Raw genomic sequence first — 22545 nt, 5'->3', positions numbered from 1 at the left:
ATTATTTTAAACTTCCACGCACAACGCTATAGCGGATGTCGCAAGCGCGACATCTAGCGGATTTTTACTCTATTAAAATCTGTTGGGGAAGGCGCGACGGAGCGCGACTACAAATATATCCTTCCGGACGAGAAATCATAATTGGATTCGAATTTCACTACAAATTCGTTAAATTATTCATTTATACAGGGTGTTTCAGGGTTAAGTGTCCTAATTTAAAATATGAATTCAGGATCTGAAAACAAGAAAAAATTTTCCTCTGGAGACATGTCCGTAAACGCTTTGTTTAAGAGATATTGACATGTAAACATTTTTTCAAAATTTTATGAAATTGTTATCGGATTATAATAAATAATTTAATAGTGTGCTTCAACTACTTTCTTGTTAGAAAATATGACAATTTTTACCTAATTATAAATTTTGTTCAAAGTGATGGCCTTGAACATTGAGACAGGCTTGACATTTGTCGTTGACGGCAGCAGTGACAGAGCGGCACTGAATAGCTGTAATTGTTTCACATGCTTGAATAATTCTTTCTTAATAAAGAATCTAAACAATTACTGTCATTAACCGGTCTTTCGTAGACTTTTTGTTTAATAACACCCTAAGCAAAAAAATCCAATGGCGTGAAATCTGGAGAGCGCGCAGACCAAGCCACAGGTCCTACACGACCAATTCATCGATCGGGATAATGAATATTTAGCCATTGTCGTGGACCTCTGTCATAATGTGCAGGACAACCATCTCATTGAAACCATGAGTTCCTTCTCATGTTTAACGGAACATCTTCAAACAGAGTATAAAGATAATTATTTAGAAATTGCAGAAATGTGTCCGTATTGAGCCGAGGTGGTAAGAAATAGAGACCTATTAGAGTATCGTCTATTATTCCCAACGTTGCATCGAAACTCACGTTGAAAATGCTGATCATGAATTACATGAGGATTTTCGTGCAACCAGAGATGACTATTTCTCTGATCAAGAGACACGGTAATGTCTCGCGCCAAGTTCACGCACAGCGCAACGGCAGCGAGAGACGGACCATGTATCTTTACGCGAGCCGACTAGTTGAGACTAGCCAAGATTTGCGGATCTTAATAATGCGTGGATCGATCGAGTTAACAACAGGCTCAATCGATTCTGCGTACTCGAATTATAAGGAAAGTGTTTTTATTTTTCTCCTACATGCCCGGTGAAGGGAGATATTATGATGCAAAGTCCACATCGTGAAATATTTTATTAAGAAACTCTCTTATCGTCGTCGTCTTGGTTACGGAAAATGTACAGTTCACCTTTTAACCATTAGACGGCGCGGCGTTTACGGCAGTGCCGACACGGCTGACGGCTCCGCTAAAGAGAGCAATGCGCATTCTAGTATTTGTGATTTCAGAAAAATTTGACATGACAAATTAAACTTTATTTATTTCGATGATTAATTATAATATACTGGGTGTCGACTTTCGATTATAATATAAAGGGTGTCCGATTTTAATTGACCAACCCGAAAAACTTGTAATTGTGAGATTTTAGAAAAATTTGACACGATAGATTAAACTTTATTTTTTCCAATGAGTAATTATATTGATACTGGGTGTCGACTTTTGAATATAATATATAGGGTGTCCAATTTTTAATAACCAAGCGAAAAACTTATATTTGCAATTTTATAATATACTGGGTGTCGACTTTTGATTGTAATATATAGGTTGTCCGATTTTTATTGACCAACCGAAAAACTTGTATTTATGATTTTATAATATACTGGGTGTCGACTTTTGATTATAATATATAGGGTGTCCGATTTTAATTGACCAACCTGAAAAACTTGTATTTGTGATTCCAGAAAAAGAATCACTGCAAAAAATGCCCGTTTTTCCGTCCTCGATTTTTCAAATGAATTTTATGACAAATGATAGCTCATGATGAGACATTAATCACAGAAAAATTTTGCGATGAGCATATGATTGGTTTTAGAGATATTCAGAGGGTCAAAGTGGTTACCACCTACTGAGAAAGTATGACACTATCGACACTGTATAGCATGAATTTTGGTTGACTTTTTTCGAAACGTAGTACCTATGTGTTCTTTGAGTTGCTGATTACGAATCTGATGTCAGATTTCAAAAATTCAAGATAGCGGATCCAATATGGCGGATATAAAATATAAAAAAATTAATTTCTCCAAAAATTGTTATCTAAGCGTGTTCAGGATCGCGCTCTCCTGTGCGACTCGCTTACGATCCTGAACCCGCTTAGATAACAATTTTTGGAGAAATTAATTTTTTTATATTTTATATCCGCCATATTGGATCCGCCATCTTGAATTTTTGAAATCTGACATCAGATTCGTAATCAGCAACTCAAAGAACACATAGGTACTACGTTTCGAAACAAGTCAACCAAAATTCATGCTATACAGTGTCGATAGTGTCATACTTTCTCAGTAGGTGGTAACCACTTTGACCCTCTGAATATCTCTGAAACCAATCATATGTTCATCGCAAAATTTTTCTGTGATTAATGTCTCATCATGAGCTATCATTTGTCATAAAATTCATTTGAAAAATCGAGGACGGAAAAACGGGCATTTTTTGCACCCTTTTTGCGTTGGTTCTTTGACATGATAAATTGAACTTTTTATATTCCAATGATTAATTACAATATACTGGGTGTTGACATTCGATTATAATAAAAAAAATAAGTGATATCTCACAAAAATTACCTTTTTTGAAAAAATGGGAAAAAAAGGCGCCAAGTACACGCACCAGTCGCAACCAACCAAATAAAAATTAATCTTTTAAACAAATATCGTATATACATAAAATTAACCAAGTAAAAATTAACTTATTAAAAAAATGTATATAAACCTATAAAAAATATGATATCGGAAAATGGTTCTAAGTAAAACTTTACCAGTCACAACTAACCAAATAAAAATTAATCTCTTAAAAAATGTCATATATATAGCATTACTATTTTTTATTTTTATATATATGACATTTTTTAAGAGATTAATTTTTATTTGGTTAGTTGTGACTGGTAAAGTTTTACTTGGCACCATTTTCCGATATCATATTTTTTATAGGTTTATATACGACATTTTTTTAATAAGTTAATTTTTACTTGGTTAATTTTTCAAGATACCTCTTCTTGTAAAAATAGCTTCATCCGTCCACAGAATTTTTCGTGAAAATTCTGGATTATAATCAACTTGAGTTAAATACCAATCAGAAAAAAGTCTTCTTTGCCACAAATCTTGAGGTAATAAATGTTGTACCCGTTGAAAATGATATGAATACCGTCCATCTGCTCTAACAGTTCTCTATATTGTAGTCGATGAAGTGTTTAATTCTGCTGCAATTCTTCGTACACTGCTGGACGGATCATTATCAAAATGTTGTAATATGGCAGCACTCCTTTCTTCATTTCGTAAAGAGGCTAGCGCTCCATCAGTACGTGACACTAAAGCAAATGAACCTGTTTCTCTAAGTCGTTGAAATGTGGACCTGAAGATGGTCTTGTGTGGCAATCTTCTATTCGGAAATCTCATGGAATATTCATGACGGGCAGCATTAACATTCCCATTAAAAAAACCATACACGAATATCATATCAGCATATTCACTATTAGAGTAAATGCGAGGCATAACGATGCTTAGTTCGCAAAAGCGTCGAACAAACTGAGAAATGTCATTGAGAAAATTTGTCGGTGATATGTCGATATGGTGTTTGTGTACCGTTTTTATAATGTTGATATGTACAGTTACGGAAAGAAGTTCGTATTAGCAATCATATAATAACTTTATCATTCTTATCCGTAACTTTAGATATCAATATCTCTTAAACAAAGCGTTTACGGACATGTCTCCAGAGGAAAATTTTTTCTTGTTTTGAGGTCCCGAATTCATATTTTAAATTAGGACACTTAACCCTGTATAGTAAAATCTTTTAGATTCAAAAAATACAATATATATCATAACGCACTGTTATGTTATACAATATATATTTTAGTTATAGCATATTCACAAAATGTGAAATAAACTATATTTATATATTTTTTGCATGTTCTTTTATGTTCTAATATTTATACAGGGTGGCCCCGAACGTTCCGGCCAGACTTAGAGATTTTATAGGAAATTTAATTCTGAACAAAAAGTTTTCCATAAACATGGGTCGAAAAATGCTTCCTTAAAAAGTTAGCGCTAAAAAACCTCTGAAATCGCGGTTATTTTATACATTTCTACAAGTATCAAAGAAAGTATGCGTTTTTTAACAAAAAGTACCGAAACAAAAGTTGTAGAGATTTAAATTATGTTTTAAGTGAGATCAAAATGATTGTAGTATGTTCCATAGGTTTTGAGATAACCAGTTTCAAGTGTACAAAAGAGTGTTTTTGTCGGTTATCGACTGTAGAGCGGCGGCGGCGGCGGCGATGGTGGTGGTGGTGGTGGTATTGATGGCGACATGCCACTCTTGTGTCCTCATTGCGTCTGTAAGCTACTTGTCTCACCACGGGCGTATCTTGATCACCCACCGGAACAACTACTAATGCGCCGAGTCCGTGCTAATTCGAAGTCCTGCATCGGATTCACTTGAGCCAGAGTAACACACCGACATGGAGATACGAGCCGTCGTCAACGTAACCCGCGGGAATTCTTAACAGCTTCTTAACTTCCCTTTTCACTCCGGGTGCTATTACCACGTGGTCGCACTTCTTTATTCTTCGGTCGCTAGCTCCGACTGACAATATCGGCGCGTTCCGTATAACGCTAACTTTTGGCAAAACTTTGTATTGGCCAACTTTGTATTGGAATAGTTTCCTTATCAGTCAAAGATATTTAATTTGCTCAAAACTGCCAAGAATTTTTTCAAACGAAGAATACGCATATATTCATTTCATTTACGGTTTTTACAATGGGGATGTGAGAGCGGCACGTCGCGAATATGCTGTCCGTTTTCCTGATCACCGGCAACCACATCGCTCTGTTTTTATTGAAACGCACAGGCGTTTACGAGATACAAGATCATTTTCTAACCTGTCTGTTGTGCGGGGCCCTGTTCGAAATGCTAGAACAACAGAAAGAGTTGCGAGACAGTTTGAGATAAATCCAAATACTAGTACCTGTCGTGCTTCTCTAACTTTGGGCATTGCTCGAACCACAATTTAAAGGTCACTTCATGAATTGGATATGTACCCATATCATTTTACACCAGTCCAAAATCTTCTCCCTGCTGATTATCAAAGAAGGGAAAGATTTGGTCTATGGTATTTGCATTTAGATGCAAATACTTCATCAAAAATCCTCTGGACAGACGAGAGCACCTTTACTAGGACGGGAGTATTCAATTACACAACTCACACTACTGGTGCGAAATGAATCCTCATCTTCCTCGGATATCGTCTTTTCAGCATGAATTCCAAGTCAATGTTTGGGCAGGTATGATTGATGAATATTTAATTGGACCTCACATTCTACCTCAGCGCATCACTGGAGGATTTTTGCAATATCATTGTTAGTTTGCAAAATATTAATAAATGAATTAACAAGTTTAGTGTAAAAACACGAACCAAAAATTCAAAAATTTTTTTCCAGTCAAATTTAAAAACTTTTTGAAAAAATCTCGGTCAATGCTTAGAAAATACAATATACTTTAATAATATTATTTTTTCTTTTATTCCAGACCATCCAATATGGCGGAATCGTCGACACCGATTACTTATGTTTTAAAAAATCAACTTTTCTAAATATGTTAATAAACAATATTCCAACTAATATTTTTTTTTATTTTGCACATTTCATACCTTTATGATGTACTTAAGTAAAGTGCCAAACCGCAAGTCTCTAGCTTTTTTATTTCTCCGACAATTCACGTTTAAATATTACCTATTTTTTTCGGTCGATCACACTGGTCTAACCCCTTTAGATTTTTACTTGTGGGGAAGAGTACAAAATGAAGCGTACTCAACGCCAATCGAGTCTCGTGAACATCTAATCCAACAGATAAACACAGCTTTTGATCGACTGAAATTAAATCGGGAGAACATCCGAAAAGCGACCAGATCTGTCACTACTCGATGTCGAAAGTGTATTGAAGCTGGAGGGGGACATTTCGAGAAGAATTAGTTTTTTCACGTTTTTGTTCATTTTCTATTATTACAGTACCTAGTCAGAAATGTTTGGTTGATGCGACGTCGAATGAACGTCGAAATCCAAAGGTCGAAATCTTGATCAATTCGACGTCGAAAACGTATAAAATATCAACGACTATTCAACTATCGTTACGACGTCGATTTAAGGTCAATTCAACATCAATATAAAGTCGAAATGCAGTTGAAATAATATATCAAACCGGAAAATTATTGGTCGAATTGACGTCGATCGACGTCGAATCGATGTCGATTCGACCAATCATTTCTGGCTGGAAATGCTTTTTATTATTTTTCTGCTGGTAAAAGTGCCGAATAAGGGACTCAGCCCCAATGACCTTGACTTTGACATATGCTGTTGAGTTACCACTCTTAAGGATCACAGGGCGCATAATAGTGATAATATATGTCAAGGGCAAGGTCATTGGGGCTGGGTTCTCTATTCGGCACTTTTACCATACTTCTTTTTGATAAAAATACTTAAACACTTCAATCATGTTTGTTATTTATTATTTATTTATTAAATCATTAATATTTATAATAATATAATATATGTCAATAAAAAAATATATTTATTACACTACTAGACTAAAATCTCTAGACTAAACTCTCTAGACTAAATCAGTTTTTTCAAAAATGTTTATGTTAGAACAAAAAGCTATTGCACACACGTACACATTTCTTAATATTTGTGAATCAAGAAATGTAAAACATAAAAATATCTTAAGTACTACATAAATATCAAGAGACACGGTAGTGTCTCGCGCCAAGTATACGCGCAGCGAGACCGACCGTGTACTGTTACGCGAAGCGACGTTTTCAGACACGCTTAGATTATCAGATCTTAATAACCTCTGAAAAGATCATTTTCAGAGTAACCTCAATGGATAGCTTGGGGTCGAATTATATAAGAAAATTTTTTTTATTTTTTTTCTATGTGCATTACGAGTGCAGATATTACGATGCAAAGTCTGAAATTGGAAAATTTTCGATTAAGAAACGTCGTTATCATTACCGTTGTCGTTTGTGCAGTACATTTTTCTATTCCTAGATGGCAGTAACATCAGTCGGTCTTTTAATATATAGAGTACTCATTGCGGCTCGAAAACCCCGTCAAATGGGTCCTGAACGAACCTTCTAGGACGCTCCGTTCGCGAGATATCGCGAAAAAACTGTTTGTCAAAGAAAATTGCGAATATCTCGGAAACTATGAGAGAAGTAAAGTCAAGAAAATTCAACATGATTGCCCTATTCTAAACATATGTTTAGAAATATATATTTAGAATAGGACAATCATGTTGAATCGTCTTGACTTTACATAGGTTTTACTCTCCTGAGTAACCGCCAAAAAAGTTTAGCTGCTAATTATTTATTAACACATTATTAACAAAAAACTAATACAAAATAATTGAGACAATTATATTAATATTAATGCTACAATTTGTAACTTAACAATTACAATTTTTAACGTAACTGTAATATACATATACGCGTGTTATATCGCAATTACATTATGAAGTGGGAAAATATAACATTGATGTTATACATAAAAACACTACAAAATGTGTGAAATCATAACAAAATTACCTTTTTTAAAAAAAGGTACACAAAACGCCACGTATATGCGCGCGAAGGAAAAAAGAACTCTACTTTTTTCGTTCAAAAAAGATTAGAATAACTTTAATAATAAATTTATAACATATATATTATGTGCTTCACCGAATTTTGTTATGTATTAATTAATTAATTAAGAAACGTCGTTATTATCGTCGTCATTGTCATCATCGTCGTTTGTACAGTTCGTTCTTTACAGATGTACGACGCGGGCTGCGGTCCAGTTGATGCTTCAGATGCTTCAAAGAAAAGGGATAGAATATGTTCTGAAACACTTGAAGCTGCAACTGGACCGCACTGTGTAGTGAAAGAAGTTCAGTGAGAATGTAAAGGAAGATCGGGGCGGGAAATCCGACCGCAGCCGAGGAAGTGTTATTGTTTGAGTTCGTCGTTAAATAATTCCATTGAGTGAGATTGAATACAATGTAAGTAATCTATACATTTTATTCTGCCTAAGTAGCAAGGTGACGTCAAATGACGTTGTTAAGACGTCATTAGACGTCTATAAGACGTTATTGGACGTCATTAAAATGTCACCTTGCTACTTGGGTGATTATTATTAGTATTAGTTAATACTGTTGGAGAAGTAATAAAAGTGTTTGACCGGCCTAAGTAAATTACGCGTGTTTACTCGAGTTCTCTTTCATTCAATCGCACTTTACGTTAATTACAGTTTTCATGCACATTTCTGTGTCTCGTAGGCGATCAGAGTAGCTTTCCTGCCCATCGTAGATAGTGTTACTAAAATAATTCTGATTTTTACCTCAAATACTAATAATCAGCCAGCAACCAAACAAGTTTCTGCAAGTTTACATAAAACGATCACTAACATCGAAAAATTACTTGACACGAATAATTATAATGGTAGTGTTCAACGTTTCTACAATCCCATCGAACGTTGCAGCAACTCTCGGCCTGTAGGTATACAAAACTACACACGTGGAGTGCGTCTACGAATTGCAGATTTGTATTGATAATTTTTCTTTCCAGGAAGCATCTGTATTAAAACTGAATGCAGAGCTTCCACGATAGGTCCTACGTATCACCAATAGCAAGCCAAATTAGGATCTCTGGTTGAGTATTACTACAAAATTGAAACACGTACGACCGTTAGGATGAAGGTTCTTGGCGTTTTAATCAACGTCATTTAAGTTAACAGGTTTGATTGAGTTATAAATCTAACACTCTTGTAATATAATTGCAACGCAAATATATTTCATCAGATCCAGGTACAAAGATGAACTTATCGAGCGTATTGTTGTACCGTACATGCAACACGTGGATGTGGGTCCGGATATTACAATACGTAACGTCACAGCAAATGTACTGGTGGATCTTTGTCTCGAATGTGATACCAAGCGATGTATAGAACTTCTGGACATACTGGAGAAGATATTGGAATCGTAGGTTTGTTCTTTTTCGATGAACTTTCTGCACTGGGCTGCACTGGTTCAGAGTTTATCTTTTTTTACTCCATATTAGCAGGAAAAGGATAAACTCTGAACTAGTTCAGTCCAGTGCAGAAAGTTCTTCGAAAAAGAACAAACCTCATATTATATGTATATATATAAACTTATTATATCATATTTTAACTGTAAGTTTATTTTAGATAATCAATAAGCCTTTCACGTCGGACGCACCGGTCTCCATGGACGCTGATATTAAAGACGTGAAAACTGCCGTTGTCGGCATCATAAAAATATTCACGTCCAAGATGTATCGTTTACCATCGACTCACGCGATTTGTGCCTACAAAATTTTGGCAAATCATCTTGAACAGCATTACAAGGACCCTTCTGTCTTTCACGATGTATCGACCACTCGTTATTTGGTAATTACTAATATTATCAAAGTAGTACGAGTTAGAAACTTGGAATATTTCTAGAATATTTCTAGTATATATTTATTAATATCATTATCGTACAGATTTTCGCGAGTTTTCTTAAAATTAGAGCAAACGCTCTGTATCATATTCGAATTCTGGATGCAACTAATGGTACCGTAACTCGGTTTAGTCCGTATCTCGTTTTGGAACACGGCACTGAACGTATGAGTAGTGCGGGCGGAGGCAATAGTCCTCCACCAGCCAGTCCTGTGCCGCTACAACATTTATCTTGCCATATTACTCCTTGTCTTTAACTCACGGATGTAAAGTTATTATTTCATGTATTAAGCAAGAAAAAGGTAATTTTTCAGAAATATCTTTATTACTTAATACACTTTAGAAAATTGAAGTAATGAGGGAATAATTATTTTATTTTGTTCGACAGATTGGAAAGTTTTACATCTCATATTAAAGGAGTTACCTCGAGTGATGCAGAGCAGGGCATTGATATCATCTCGCCACAGTAATAACATCGATTTCTTTGCAGCAGCTTTATGTTCAATGGTTGGTCAATCCATTTTTTTAAATGAATATTAAGTTTTTTTTTAACGAGTATTAAGTTATCGCTTGTTATTGACTTGTGGCCAAATTCAATTTTCAGGTGAGCGATAAGAGTCTGCGTCTTCCCGAATCACTTTATAATGTTCAGCCTAAGTTTACTCTTTCTGAATTTCGAGTCTACGTTTTTCCAGTGCTGGCGTCTCTAGCGTCGTATCATGCGCATTTGGAACCTAATTTGCAACAACGTTTAATAAAGTGTCTCGAGGTAGGGCATATATTTATTATTTATGAAATGCAATAAATTAACAAGCATTACAAGAACGATATTTTCTTTCTCTTTTTTGCCGTATATATTTGGAGTAACAATAATTTGAATAATCTTTAGGTCGGTCTCACAGCAAAGTGTGCAAGCCAATGCGTTACCAGTCTCACGATTTGCACGCTAGAAATGCGCGACGCGATGAATAAACTTCTAACCGAAGTACTTTTAAAAATTTATCAAAAATTTCTGCAACCGTTTACATTGCCATACCTATCTTAGAATTTTTATCAAGTAAGTTTTACATCGTCGTAAACTCTCGATTGAATTTTCTATATATTTCTTTTACGTAAGTTACTAAAACTTGTTACGTTGCTCATTTATTGGAGATCAGTACATGTCTGTATTTGCGATACTATTGCCATACACGAATCCTTTTAAATATAACCATTATACCATATCTCTAGCGCATCACGTAATTGCAGTGTGGTTTCTAAAATGCAGACTTCCTTTTCGGAGAGATTTTGTTAAATTTATTACCATAGTACGTGCATATGCATCATAGTATTTATCAATCTCTAAGAATTTTACTTCCAAATGTTTTATTTATTCTCGTTCCATTTTTTAAACAGGGATTAAAAGTCAATGTGATAGTACCTTTTGAAGAGGGACATTTAATACGACATTTAAGTCGGACTTTAATATCGTCAATGAAGACTCCTCAAATAGGAAACGTAGTTCCAGTTTGACTGAACAAGTGAGGATAAGTTGATATAAATACAATATAGCGTATAATTATTATATATAATATATATTTAATAATTTTATATATATAAGTTCAAAAAAAGACAAATCACACACGAGCATAAAGGTGCAAAACCCGCAGCACACGCTTTCGTCGCTATCAGCCGCAATCGTTCTGCTCCACGTATCGTTCTTCCGTTTTTTTATTTTCTTTTTTTTTTTTATTTACCAGGCTTCGCTCAATCGGGGACCTTACCCCTTCGGTATTTTTATATTTATGAATTACTACATCTCCTCTACCTCTTGTACTGCTACTTGTACATTTATGTGAACAGAGTAATAGAGGTCGAAGGGAAAGACCAATAATGGCTAATCGTATAATCGGAGAAAGCAGGGCTTTAGACTTGAAACCTCCGATTGACGAAGGCTTAATGAACTTTCATATTTTTGATGGCTCGTTACACATTTTCGAATTATTCGGCTCGACCTAAGAGGTAATAAATAGATCATTTGCATTTGATGTTTTTAATTCGACTCTAACTTAACTATATATTCATTTATTTTATAATTTAGATTACCAGCTGCCGATTTCCTTCTTAAAGAAGGCCAATCGATGACTTGGATACTACTTGGCAATAGGCTTATCACCGTAACGACAAGTGGTTGCAGCAATAAAGCTATGCGCGGCGGACTTTGTGACAATTGCTGGGCGGCGTGTAAACCTGGTTTCCTATTATTAGATCAAACAAAAGCTTCTCACTCGAATTTACAACGCACTTCAAGTATTGAGGTATCTTTATATATATATATATATATATATATATATATATATATAAACTTATCCTCCTTTGACGTCTATTAATATAACTTTTTATGTAATGTACTTTTTTCTTAACTACATGCAATGTAATCAGACAGATTATCCATAATAAAAAAATTTTTTTTATTATGGATAATCTGTCTGATTACATTGCATGTAGTTAAGAAAAAAGTACATTACATAAAAAGTTATATTAATAGACGTCAAAGGAGGATAAGTTATCCAGACAGTCGTCCGGTGGTCACAGAAGTTCAAACACGAATACCGCTACGAACTCACCTACGGAAGAAGCGAAAAAGTCTGTGGAAGACACCGAGGGCAAGAAGGAATTCCATATGGAAAGGACCGACAAGGATCAGGTTTCTGTTGATGTGAAAGGTGGGAAGAGCGCCGCAATATATACAGTATACATATATCCAACTGGGCGATTATTAATTAACGAAGACGCAAAAGGATATATATTTTATTCTCAGTCTCGAAACGAGCGCGAGACAAGCGCACGTGATTGAATATAAAAGCGACAATATTATAGTTAACTTGTGGAACGCTCGCAAAAAAAACAATACGGTTCCAGTTAGATATTATTTTACAATTGCTCGCGGAATTATTCTTGTTATACGATGCTAACGATCGTTGAATTTTTATCGCAGCGCGAGTGTACGTGAACGCTGATACCCAAGTAAGCAAATAAACGCCAATAAACGTACTCGGCTTTTACGCAACGTCAGAGTGAGATCGCTGTGGACGACGCAAAGCCGGTGCAAAGAATTGAATGATAACGATCGGTTAATCCTTTCGTTAAGCCTTCTTAACCCGAGCTTCCCACACGGGGGTGCCTGCAATCCCAAGTAAAATAAAGTAATTCACGATTCTTGAATGTTGAATTTTTTTCACAAGCGAATAATTTACAAATTTTCTACTTTTTTTCAAATTTTCCAATTAAAAAAGTGATTTAAAATCAGTTGATTTTTTTCTTATTTTTAACTAAATGTGGGGTAGCCAGTGTGGCAGGCCCGTGAAAATTGAAAGTGTGGGAAGCTAGGATTAACGACACCACTGTTAGACATTAGTCGACAGATTTATTTTATTGCAGCAATGTTACTGTCCGTAATTTCGTCGATCTGATAATGTCATGTTCTGTATAATTAATCTATGTACAGATTGCGTTAAGTTTACTAAAAAGGATACACGAAGAAATTCAAATTTGTTCCGCAAAATGTGTTCTTATAAATCACGTTCCAGGCTCGAGGAATTAAGGCATCAGCCGGTGTATAAATTAATTTGTACTGTTCTGTGCGGTGTATTTAGCGAAAGTTCACTCCCACTTTAGCAGTCGTAGTCTTGTCAACGCGTACATCAAGCTCGTATCAGTACGTACGTATTGGAGATTGAAGATTGAAATTTGACGAATTAGAACAAAGCAGACCAAGATTGCTTTGTTTAATCGTAGTTTGATACGGGCTTTACACATTCAATAAGAATCATTTTGTGTTAAGTCCGACTTATTCTTAGTAATCATCTACTATACAGTAAATTGTTCGTGCTACAAAAGCAGTACATGTATTTAAGTATTTATTTATATTTGCATACTGTGATAAATGTGTAACAAAAATAGGATTTTTTTGGAGGATCATGGATGTGCCAAATAAAAATTTGCAAAATACAAAATTAGTACATGTATTTATTTATATTTGAATAATGAGAAATGTGTACAAAACAAAAATAAAACAAAAAACAAAAATAGAATTTGATGTGCCAAAATAAAAACAAAACTTCGCATCTTCGCGATCGGATCAAGCTGGAGACACAATGGTTGGCAACAGGCAACAGGAACAGGGAATAACCAATCGCGCACGATTTGAGTACGGATGACCAAATCGAGCAACGCGATTGGTTATTCCCTGTTCCTGTTGTCTACCATTGTGTCTCCGGCCTTATGTTCACGTCCTGACTCTTTTTCAATAAAAATTATAAATTTTAGTTTCTCCGCGGGCCCCGATGATGTTGAAACAGTATAATTGTCTAATGGCAAGATTGGCTGTGTATTCTGCATGAATATTCATTAATAAGAGCATTCCATATCTAAACATGTTTATATTTTACGTATTGAACTGATTCAGAAACATGTAGGCAGAGATATATTAGGGTAAGGTACAGTTATTGACACGGATATAGTTATTGACACATTAATGTTTTTAATTGAAATTTCTCGACACATGCACGGCTCTCGTGTGAAACGTTCATATGCTCGTACAAAGTACCTCACCAATAAATTTACTAAGTTTAGATTTTACTAAGTTTTAGATTTCTGTCATTGCGTTTCGAAGCGGTAGCAAAATCAATCACTGACCCACTCCTGGCGATACTCCGAATAGATCAGTGCATGTTTTTGCTACCGCTTCGAAACGCAATAACAGAAATCTAAAACAATTTAGTAAATTTATTAGTGAAGGAGTGCTTTATACGAGTATATGAACGTTTCACACGAGAGCCGTGCATGTGTCAAGAGAATAAAAAACAATTATTAATGAATATATATATATATATTTATATTTTATTGATACATTTTATTTATTATATTAATAGTAAATATGGTTGATTGTGTAGTGAAGCCCGCCGCGCCCGCCGCGCCAGGGATGGCGACCGGCACGTTTCCATCGCTCTGCAACAAAGAATTTACATTTACATTAATATACAAATATATATATATATATATGTGTGTGTGTGTGTGTGTGTGTGTGTGTGTGAAATTATTGCCGGCGGATCTCTGTATGTGTGTCTGACAGATAAATATAATTGTAAACAATATACTTACTTGGTAGTATTTTGCCAGGCGCCAGGGTCGGTGCCTCTGTGGCCGGGACCGGGACCGCTGTGCCCGATGCTTGTATCGTCACCGCAGCCGGTACTATCGCCGGTGGTAGCGGTGGTGGTGGCGGTGGCGGTGGCGGTGATACCCCAATTGGTGGCGGTGGCGGTGATGCCTCAATTGGTACCGGCTGCGAAGCCGGTACCAATTGTGAGATTTGCGAATCCCTATAGTAATCCATATCTGAAATACAATAATTAATATACATATATATTTAGACAATACATTAATATTTATGGATATAAGTATACTCACGTTCGTTCTTCATAATGGCGTGGTTTACTATGGCCGCTTCGTCTTTCTATCCATGGTAGGTTTACTCTTTTTCGAAGCACTTTTTGCACTGGGCTGAACTAGTTCAGAGTTTATCCTTTTCCTGCTAATATGGAGTAACAAAGATAAACTCTGAACTAGTGCAGCCCAGTGCAGAAAGTTCTTCGAAAAAGGACAAACCTATGGTGTAACATGTAAGGCAAATATTTCATTGGCTATCAGATAGAGAATTTTTGGGGATCCTAAAACTTCTCTATCTGATAGCCAATTAATACGTCTGACAAAGCTTGTCGTGCGATACATGAAATCTCAGCCTAAAGAAAGGTGAACCACTGCGCACAACGGCGGAGGTCTGAGTTCGTGACCAATCAGAGCTTGAGCTCTTGAGGTAGCGCGTTGTTTAACAATTTTCATATTTCTTTGTTGCATGTCTATGACTGACGTCATGGGCCTAGTGTACACCCAGCCGTCCAATCCCAATTCACTTTGGAGTGAAGTGACATTTTTGGGTGTAAACACTGTTAATTCATAGTGAATTCGATCGCCTGCACTAGTGCACACTAGTGTACACTGAGTGCAAACTGTCCCAGTGTAACACATTCGATCGATGCTCACTGTTTCAGTGCATTGCATTCGTCATATTCGGTATGTTGTGTAAAACTCATTCGGACACACCAGAAAAACTGAAAGAGTGCCACACGTATTACACTAGAATTTTGGCAGTGTAGTTTACTACGCAATTATAACCTCTTTTTGGCACTAACTTCTATTTGGCACTAGTGAGAAAGAAGAGGAAAATAATCATGAATTTTAACCGAGTTATGTTTATAAATGAAATGTTAGAAAGTAGTAGTAGTGATGATGAAGAAAATTTAGTTTTAAAGTATGTAAAAGAAGAAAGACCAAAAATAAACAATTATATGGATATTATCAATGAATATTCAGATAAAGAAGTAAGTAAATTTATATAAGTATTCTTATGATATATGTTGTAACAATTGTATATTTCTACTGCAATTGTATATAATATTTAGTTTCAGAGAAACTTTCGTTTGCAACGGAATACATATGTAAAATTGAAAGATTTATATGAAGAATCAAACTTTTGCCAAAATACTATTAATAATCACATATCACATGATGTTAAATTACTGGCATTTTTATGGTAACAAAATATTACATTTTCAGAAGTACACACACACACACACACACAAAACATATACACACAGATATATATGTACTCACATAGAACAAAACATTATATAAAGTAAAGACGTCAAATAATGTCAAAGCAATATCATATAGATATTATCTTGATGTTAAATGATTTTGTGTCTTACCTGGGTATATGTTTCTGTATAACATAGTAATAAATATATTTTACTATGTTATAAATAATAAATAAATAGAGAAAGTATATGTATTAATTAATATTTTCATTAAAGGTTTGCAGGTAATAAAAGTTCTATTAGAGATGTAGCAGGTAGATTTAATATGGCGGATTCCACATTTCATGCAGTTTGTGATAACATTATGGATTTTTTAAATAACTTAGCACGATATATAATAACATTTCCTGAGACACTTGAGGAAAAGACTGAGATTTCAAGAGAATTTGAAAATGTAAGTAAGAAACAAATATTTCCATGAATTAGGTTAACATTGCACATTTTATTAATCATTTTTCTGTTACAAATCGTACAGTCTTTAAACATTTATATAATGTTTACTTATATAATGTACGTATTTTAGAAAGCTATTTTCTTATTTAATTGTTATTCATTAAACAACTAGTAGATGCACAATTAATTGAAAAATATTGAATTATATTAAATATTGAATTAGAATTGATACATATTAATAATTCCTCTTTCTCAAACACATTTAATGTCAAATGTAATTCGTAGATATAATTTTACAGATCAATGGTTTTCCTGGGATTCTTGGGTGTATAGATGGCACTTATATTACAATACGTACACCTGCTCACAAAATAAAATCAACATATGTTAATCGACATGATATATCTTCTTTGACGTTGCAAGCAATATGTGATTCAAAGAAGAAGTTTCTTGACATTTTCACAGGACCACCTAGTAAAATACATGACGCACGTGTTTTCAACCTATCTTTTATAAGTACTACATTGCCAAATATATGTGGAAATGAATGGCATATATTAGGCGATACAGCTTATCCTCTTAAAAAATATCTCATAACTCCTTATAAAGATTACGGAAATTTGACAGAGGAGCAACGAAATTTCAATTACAAATTCTGTGTTTGTAGAGTAAAAATCGAAAATGCCTTTGGCTTATTAAAGGCACGATTCAGACAACTATTGGGTTGTTCGGAAAGTTATTTCGTTTTTTCAAGGAAAAATGAAAGGCGGTTTTTCCATATTTAAAATAAATTTTATTCAGTGATGTATTGGCCATTTTGTTCCACTACCTTTCGCCATATTTCTGGCAACTTTAAGATTCCACGCTCATAGAAGTCCTTCTCCTTATTGACAAAAAATTGAAGCAAGTGATTTTTGACGCCTTCATTTGAATCGAAGTTTACATTGTTCAAAGAATTTTGTAGAGACCGGAACAAATGGTAATCGGATGGTGCCAGATCAGGAGAGTATGGTGAGTGTGGTAGCACATCCCATCCAAGCTGTAAAAGCTTCTGGCGAGTGACCAAACTTGTGTGTGGTCTGGCATTGTCGTGATGGAATACGACACCTTTCCTATTCGCCAATTCTAGTCGCTTCTGCTTGATGGCAGCATCCAATTCATCCAGCTGACGACAATACACTTTCGAATCAATCGTCTGGTTGCTTGGTAGTAGCTCGAAAAATACGATTCCCTTCCAATCCCACCATACAGAAAGCATGATCTTCTTTTGATGAATATCTGCCTTGGATGTCGATTGAGCAGGTTCATCTTGCCTGGACCATGATCGTTTTCGCTTAACATTGTTGTAAACAATCCATTTTTCATCTCCAGTTATGATTCGCTTCAAAAATGGTTCATTTTCTTCACGTTTCAACAATGAATCGCAGATGGTAATGCGTCGAATCAAGTCAATTTCCTTTAAATTGTGTGGAACCCAAATATCGAGCTTTGAAACGAATCCAAGGCGTTTGAAATGATCGTAAACGGTCGAATTCGATAAATTTAACTTTTCAGCAATTTCGCGTGTTGTTATGCGACGGTTTGCATCCACCAGAGCCTTTATTTTTTCGTCATCAGCTTTAATTGGCCGACCTGAACGTGGTGCATCTTTCAAATCGAAATTTCCAGTACGAAATTTCGAAAACCAATTCTGACAATGACGTTCACTCAATACATCTTCTCCGTACACGGCACACAATTTTTTTCTCGCTTGCACTGCATTTTTACCCTTTCGGTAGTAAAAAAGCAAAATATTACGAAAATGCTCACTTTGATTTTCCATGTTTGATGTGATGCCAAAAAACAATTACTTGACAGATCGCAACACAATAAGATACTAAATGACGTCTGAAATGTCAGTTGTCAAAATATAAAACGAATTTGTCGCTTAGAGTAAGGTTAAGTATCGAGGAACGCGACTAACGACATCTCTTTGTGAAAAACAAAATTACTTTCCGAACAACCCAATAATTCAATTAGACTTTCATACAGTTCAACGTTGCTGTAAATTCATTATAGCTTGTTGTACATTACATAATTTATGTATTCTTCATGAAGATGATCTAAATGATTTGTTTGAGGAAATAGATGAACCGTTTCAAAATATTGAATATAATTTTGAGGAATATTATATAAATAACAATAGAGCTGCAGGTGAGGAAAAAAGAAATTTTTGTGTTAGATATTACGTTAATTCCAATGAAGAAAAAATAATTTTTAAATAATTTTTAAGTTCAGATGTACATATATTTGTGCATACAGCTATGTTTTCTAACATATAAGTGTTAAGATTACTATTTCATTTTTGTTGAAATCTCAAAATGTTGGATAATAAAAGTTCATGTAATCGCTACAAATCTTCTATTTATATATTTTGCATTCTTTGAAACTTTAATTATAGTTATCAATTAAACTATTAAGGTACCTTACTTCGTGTACCATGGCAAAAGCTAACAGGATAACCTACTTTATATTTTTTTGTAACATCGTACGGCGTAAGTTGAATCGCTCTGTATTTTGTAATAAATTTTAAATAAAACGGTACTGATAGTACTTGCAATGATTTATTTATACCATAGGAATCAAACTGTAGAATACTTTTAATATTATATTATTTTATTTATGTATTGTACAGCATGTTTTTAGAACTAAATAAATAATGAATAAAGTATAGTTGTATTATTAATATAGCATTAGACGTAACAATAGTATGTGTGTAAATATATTTAATAAAAATAAAACTTATTAAAGTATTATATAATACTACATATATAGATATAAATGTACAATAATAATACAAACCATGTTTAATACTTATATATAGTTTCATATATTTTTATTGCAAAGTATATCCTTAAATAGTAACAAAAAACTTTATCAATGCGACATAGTATCATATAAATATTAAAATATATGTCTAACAAGAATATTTGTCAAAAAATATTAAGATGTAACAATATTGCAAGTAATATAATATGAATCATGCGCGCAACTTATATTAAATACATAGATTCGTTATACTTTAATATTTTCACATAGTTTTTGGTACACTACCTAAACAAAAACTTAATATTTTTATCTTAAGAATAAACAAAATTACAGTACAATTTTTATTTAATATCAAAGTAAAGAAAAAAAGATTAAGTCTTATCACGTTTCTCTTATTTTAAACACAAATATCTTTCTAAATTATATATTACTTGTACTGTTTTATGCATGTTTAGAAATAACATAGAAGATTCGAAATATGCTATATAGAAAAAATAGAAAAAATATGCTTTAGAACTTACACACGTCTGAAGTATCCTTATTCTCTTTTTCAAGAAAGCTTCTTAACAATCTCATTTTCTCTTCATGTCGTTCTTGCTTTTTAGATTCTTTTCCTTATGAATCTCAATAAGAGTTTGAAGTAAGTTACATTTAGCTTTTTTATTTTTTAATGTATTAGATGATTCAGACACATTAGTGTTTTTAACATTAAGTACAACTTTATTTGCGCTTTGTAATACTTCTGGCTCTATACTGTCATCTTTGGTAGCAATCTGTTTTAATTCATTTTCAAAATTTATTTTAGCCCTCTTCGATCCGGAAGTCGCATTATTTTTATCACAAATACGTTTTCTTCGAAGGACTGTTTTATACCGATTTTCACATTGGATATATGTTTTTTGTATGCCTAAAACTGTTTCCATATCTTTCGCGATTTGCATCCACATTACCTTTTTGTTTTTAAATTTTTTCATTGGGCCGACTAATTCCAAATAATCAGCATACTTATCCAGTATAAATCTAGTGGTTTCATCTGACCACTCGTCATTTTTAGTATTTGCATGTAACTCATCATTTTCATCAAAACTTGAAGATTCTTCTGTGAAAATAGTGTTATCAGAAATTTCATGTCCAGCTTCAGACAGTTTTTTTTTATCCATCATAATTATGTTTAAATCACCTATAATAATAATAATATATATATATATATAATGTTCTGTATACATTATATTCTCCACTTACTTTTATTGATAAAAGTGTCTGTAAAATTGACTTGGAAATCATCTAATGACTAATAATAGCTACATTTAAGACACTTTTATCAATGAAAGAGAGTTGAGAAAATGACCCATTAGGATAACAAGAATAACAAAAGGTCAAAATGATGTCAATTTACGTAAATGATATCATATTGACATTATATTTATCAAATTTAACATTTTTTATCGATATAACATCAATGACATTATTTCCGTCAAATTGACATGATCTTGATTTTTCTGTTCTCCTTAGATTGTTAATCATAGAAATTAAAAATACACGTAAAAATATTAAATATTAGATATGTTATACCTGCTTCATTCTCTACTTCACATAAAATGTGAGTTTCGTTCTCCATTACTGTGTTGTTGTCTAATATAATTCTTTTGAAAATTATACTCATGTTGATATTATTTCCACCGTTTCTGTTTATGTTTACTTGTTGAACAGTTCCTTCGTTCGTTCGTAATGGCTAAATGTTTAATAGTGTTACGAATAGTATAGAATTATGAATTTGATGTTGCACAGAAAGGTTAGGAGTGTCGGCTAGAATTCTGTTACACTCGTACAGTTAAATGCAATGTGGACTGGATCTAGTATTGCACTCGTACAATTCAGTGCAATGTGGATTCGGCCTAGTGCTGCACTCGTATAGTTTAGTGCAACACGAGTGCAAACCGACCGAATTCACTATCAGTTCCATTTCGGCTGGGTGTAAACTAGGTCAGTGTTTACACCCAGAAAATGTCACTTTACTCCGAAGTGAATCGGGATTGGACGGCTGGGTGTAAACTAGGCCACTGACGTCATGGTTCTATTACTGACGTCATATACTATGTTTACACGATCGCTACTTCTGTAGTAACTTACTCGAATTATAGTAACTTACGATAATTCTCTGCGTGTAAACGGGGTAAGTTACTATAATTCGAGTAAGTTACTACAGAAGTAGCGCTCGTGTAAACGTAGTAATAGTCTATCTATGCTATTTTAATTACTTCGAATTATTATCGTTTAATGCCATTAACAACTTAATGTTAATGCGAAAAGGCAACGTAGATATACATTTTATAAATTTCTTTGTTGCATGTCTATGACTGACGTCATGGTCTATGACTGACGTCATGGTTTATTACTGACGTCATAGTCTATGACTTACAACAAAAGTTTGTGATATCGTCGGCCTCCAGTACTGGCGTCTACGCGTGTCACAGATTTGTATCATAGCAGCATCGTATTTTACGCAGCATTGGTATTTAACATTATTATATTACGATCATGAATTTGACTTATAGAATAAGTGTTTTCATTTTTTACGTGCATGAGTCGCTCGAGTAATGTCGCTTGAGTAATCAGAAATCTGTGAATATGTTTTAATGGTGCTGACGTTTATGTGGATACGTGAAATTTTAATACTTTTTGATTGTTGATTAGCTGTCAATAATTTTATATCTACGTTCCTCAAGGTGAGTATTCGCAACCTGCTAATACTTTACTGCATTATTTTAGTTTGTTTTTAATACTTTTTGATTATGTTGATTAGCTGTCAATACTTTATATCTACGTTCCTGAAGGTGAGTGTTCGCAACCTGCTAATAATTTATTGCATTTATTCTTTTAGTTTATTGCATTTCCCGTCTTTTATCGATGATTAATTTTATAAACTTTACTACTTTTTGATTATGTTGATAGCTGTCAATAATTTTCTATATACGTTCTTCATGGTAACTGTTCGCAACCTGC

At 34.0% G+C, this 22545-nt stretch overlaps 3 protein-coding genes and 1 pseudogene across 6 annotated transcripts; 2 read left to right on the top strand and 2 right to left on the bottom strand.

Annotated features, from left to right (window-relative positions):
* Positions 1–920: 920 nt before the first annotated feature.
* On the top strand, positions 921–13632 carry LOC105286884 (annotated as a pseudogene).
* An 866-nt stretch (positions 13633–14498) lies between these two features.
* On the bottom strand, positions 14499–15184 carry LOC113562154 (WAS/WASL-interacting protein family member 3-like). Its single transcript, XM_026970539.1, has 3 exons — positions 15095–15184; positions 14786–15022; positions 14499–14632 (listed from the first exon to the last, which is right to left on the bottom strand). The coding sequence occupies exons 1-3, from the start codon at positions 15105–15107 to the stop codon at positions 14550–14552; spliced, it is 333 nt and encodes a 110-aa protein (XP_026826340.1). The 5' UTR covers positions 15108–15184; the 3' UTR covers positions 14499–14549.
* A 486-nt stretch (positions 15185–15670) lies between these two features.
* Positions 15671–17535, top strand: LOC105287240 (putative nuclease HARBI1). 2 transcript variants are annotated; one of them, XM_026970514.1, is made up of 5 exons: positions 15671–16065; positions 16147–16277; positions 16558–16565; positions 16668–16735; positions 17034–17535. In XM_026970514.1, exons 1-5 carry the CDS (start codon positions 15916–15918, stop codon positions 17517–17519), a joined length of 843 nt encoding a protein of 280 aa, XP_026826315.1. In that variant the 5' UTR covers positions 15671–15915; the 3' UTR covers positions 17520–17535. The 2 variants fall into 2 exon arrangements, with proteins under 2 accessions (XP_026826315.1, XP_026826314.1); XM_026970513.1 differs by having other exon boundaries at positions 15675–16065; positions 16558–16735.
* A 2059-nt stretch (positions 17536–19594) lies between these two features.
* Positions 19595–22079, bottom strand: LOC113562068. Of its 3 annotated transcripts, XM_026970167.1 has the most exons (3): positions 21115–22079; positions 20493–20722; positions 19595–20315 (listed from the first exon to the last, which is right to left on the bottom strand). In XM_026970167.1, the coding sequence occupies exons 1-3, from the start codon at positions 21203–21205 to the stop codon at positions 20115–20117; spliced, it is 522 nt and encodes a 173-aa protein (XP_026825968.1). In that variant the 5' UTR covers positions 21206–22079; the 3' UTR covers positions 19595–20114. The 3 variants fall into 3 exon arrangements, with proteins under 3 accessions (XP_026825968.1, XP_026825966.1, XP_026825967.1); XM_026970165.1 differs by having other exon boundaries at positions 19595–20722; positions 21115–22049; XM_026970166.1 differs by having other exon boundaries at positions 19595–20641; positions 21115–22042.
* Between the last annotated feature and the right edge of the window lie 466 nt (positions 22080–22545).

This window comes from Ooceraea biroi, chromosome 6, assembly GCF_003672135.1.
Source record: "Ooceraea biroi isolate clonal line C1 chromosome 6, Obir_v5.4, whole genome shotgun sequence".
In the NCBI taxonomy this organism is placed as follows: Eukaryota; Metazoa; Arthropoda; class Insecta; order Hymenoptera; family Formicidae; genus Ooceraea; species Ooceraea biroi.
The sequence above is the reverse complement of the archived record's forward strand: the minus strand, read 5'-3'. Positions and strand labels throughout refer to the sequence as shown.